This window comes from Mus pahari, chromosome 3 (genome assembly GCF_900095145.1).
Source record: "Mus pahari chromosome 3, PAHARI_EIJ_v1.1, whole genome shotgun sequence".
NCBI classification, from domain to species: domain Eukaryota; kingdom Metazoa; phylum Chordata; class Mammalia; order Rodentia; family Muridae; genus Mus; species Mus pahari.
The window spans coordinates 71,637,525-71,640,522 of NC_034592.1; the positions used below are offsets into that span (position 1 = coordinate 71,637,525).

Consider the following 2,998-nt stretch of genomic DNA (forward strand, 5'->3'; position numbering starts at 1 on the left):
AGGTGGTCATTTTAGACTCCGTATCCTTCACTGTTAGGAGTCTCAGCTAGAGTAATCCTTATATCGCCCAACTCTTGGGCTTGTCCAGGAGGTGCTTCTAGCCCAACAGAATTTCTTTCTCCAAGCTCTCTCATACCACACTGCTGTTCTCACCACACATTATTCCTACCTCTGTTCTCATCTCCATTCCCTCTCCCATCCACTCCTTATGTTTATTTTATTTCTCCTTCTGAGGGTAACTCAAATATCCTTGTTTGGGCTGTTCTTATTACTTAATTTTTTTGGTCTGTGGATTGTAATACAGTTATCCAGTATTTTATTACTAATATTCATGTACAAAGTGAGTCAATACAATAGATGTCTTTCTGGGTCTGAGTAATCTCACTCAGGATGATATTTTATAGTTCCATCACTAGACTAGAATTTCGTGATGCTTTTTTTTATTACCTGAGTATTGTTCCACTGTGTAAATATACCACATTATCTTTATTAATTCTTTCTTTCAGGGACGTCTAGGTTGTTTCCAGTTTCTTGCTATTGCAAATAAAATTGCTATGGACATATTTGAGTTAGTGCCCTTGTGGTATGGTGTACGACATTTTGAGTACATGTTTATACTTTTATTATCAGCTTGGTGATAACTTTCTTGCTATAGATATGTCTAAGCCTGTACTTAATTTTACTCATATAATATTGTATTAGCTAGGCTTTGGTGTAAAATCAATAAAATGATTGTCAAGCCAAATTTAAGGTATTCGTGGATTGATGGTTATAGGCTTTGTTTCTTTATGCAAGTTATCCTTTGTTAGCAGATAGACCTCAGTCTAACTATGTGTCCCTGGCTGTCCTTAGCATCTACATACTTCTGCCTCCACCCTCCTATTAATTATAGGGATGGTATTTTATCCAATGACAAAAATATAGTATAATAAACATGCTTTAATACAATAAATATACTTATATAATTTAGTATAATATAATTACCATAATTTGATATAATAACTATACTCATAATATATATAGTTTACTTCTAGAAGAAAGACAACATTAAATCATTGAGTAAAGAGAAGTATGAATTAATGAAGTAAGATTAATCCAATACCAAGATAGAAGGAAAGTAATTCTAGATACTGTGCAAAGAGTCAAGTCATTTATCACACACACATACACACATACACATACAAACACACACATGCATTGAGAATTATACAATACTAGTTGATTCAGTGAAATTATGAACTATTTAACCAATAAATATATGGTGTTAATTTTTGCTATGGCAATCATACAGAGCATGATATTAAAGAAATATAATGTTAAATCACAATGATGTAATCTTCCATTTGAAGTGAAGGAATATGTGTGCTTGGATATTACTCTGACCTTCACATCAACATGATGGGCTTCAGTATTCTAACACAGTGATGAAAACATTTTAAAACTGATTATAGAAATATATATATATATATATATATATATATATATATATATGAATAACAAATGAGTAAAATATTAAAGATATTAAAAATACATTTTCATACCAATAAATATACAGGAACAAGTAAACACCAAGCAATTTATTGTACAGTTAAATTAACAAAATGAATGTAAGATACTCTACACACCTGTCCTTTTTTTTTATACACAAAAAAAAACAAGTTACCCTCCTTTGTAGACTTAAAAAATTCACTGTGATAATTCATTTTTTTTTCAATTGTAGTGTGTATAATCTGTCTTTTATTTGGGGAAACATTGTTTACTGTTTTCTTCACTGAAAATTATAAAACAACTAAGTTTACTTGATTTGAAGAATTATAAACTTAAATAACATGTGTGTTCTAGGAGAGGATATTTTGTATGGTTTTCCCTGTTTTTCTAAGAGCATATTTTACATCTTTATTCCTCAAGCTGTAGATCAATGGATTTAACATGGGAATTATTAAGGTATAAAATATGGAAGCCACCTTGTCAGTGTTTAAGGAGTCACTGGACTTAGGTTGCATATACATAAATATCAAAGTCCCATAGAAGACAGTGACCACTGTCAGATGAGACCCACAGGTGGAGAAAGCCTTCCGCCTGCCCTCAGTAGAGTTCATCCTGAAAATTGCTCTGAGAATGAGCAGATAGGAGACAAGGATGATCAGCGGTGAAGAAATCAAGTTGGTAGTTGATAAAATTGCAATTATCATTTCATTTTCCTTTTTATTTGAACAGAGCAGAGATATCAAAGGGAGAACATCACAATAGAAATGACTGATAATATTGTGGTCACAGAAAGAAGAAGAAAAAATATTTATGGTGACTATGAGAGCAACAAATATACTGTAAAGGTATGGGACTACTACCAGGACCCAGCACACTCTTTGTGATATAATGATATTATAGAGGAGTGGTTTACAGATGGCAACATACCGGTCATAAGACATTGCAGACAGAATAAAAAATTCGCTAACAATGAACATATTGAAGAATGATAACTGGGCAGCACAAGTATAAAATGATATTGTATTTTGTTCTACAAGAAAATTTTGCAACATTTTTGGTCCCACGGCTGTTGAATAACCAAGGTCAGTAGTAGCGAGGTGTCTGAGAAAAAAGTACATGGGTGTTTGCAGCCTGGAGTCCACCATGGTAAGGATGATCATGCCCAAGTTGCCCACCAGTGAGAACATATAGATGATGAGGAACAGTCCAAACAATGGGGCCTGCAGCTCAGGGCGGTCAGTAATGCCCACAAGGATGAATTCAGTCACCATTGTGAAGTTGTGATTCTCCATTGGATTTATAAGTTATTCTGCTTTGTGTGGAAATCATTGCACAGTCAATATATATATACATATATTTATGTGTATAAATTATGTCTTTAAATTGTAGATAGTTATTGATAGAATATTGATGAAATTTATTTTTCTTATATTTTCATTTCTGATATGGTTACTACCACATTGTAGCACTTAATAATTGCGTACTTGTGATAATGTAAGATATTTTCCAG

At 32.7% G+C, this 2,998-nt stretch overlaps 1 protein-coding gene across 1 annotated transcript; it reads right to left on the reverse strand.

Moving 5' to 3' along the window:
- Window positions 1-1,838: 1,838 nt before the first annotated feature.
- LOC110318640 (olfactory receptor 8K3-like) lies at window positions 1,839-2,780 on the reverse strand. The gene has a single exon (XM_021193826.1). The coding sequence runs from the start codon at window positions 2,778-2,780 to the stop codon at window positions 1,839-1,841; it is 942 nt and encodes a 313-aa protein (XP_021049485.1).
- Between the last annotated feature and the right edge of the window lie 218 nt (window positions 2,781-2,998).

What these genes read in the sequence shown, in the direction of transcription:
- LOC110318640 (XM_021193826.1), bottom strand. Translation starts at nt 2,780, where the DNA reads ATGGAGAATCACAACTTCACAATGGTGACTGAATTCATCCTTGTGGGC.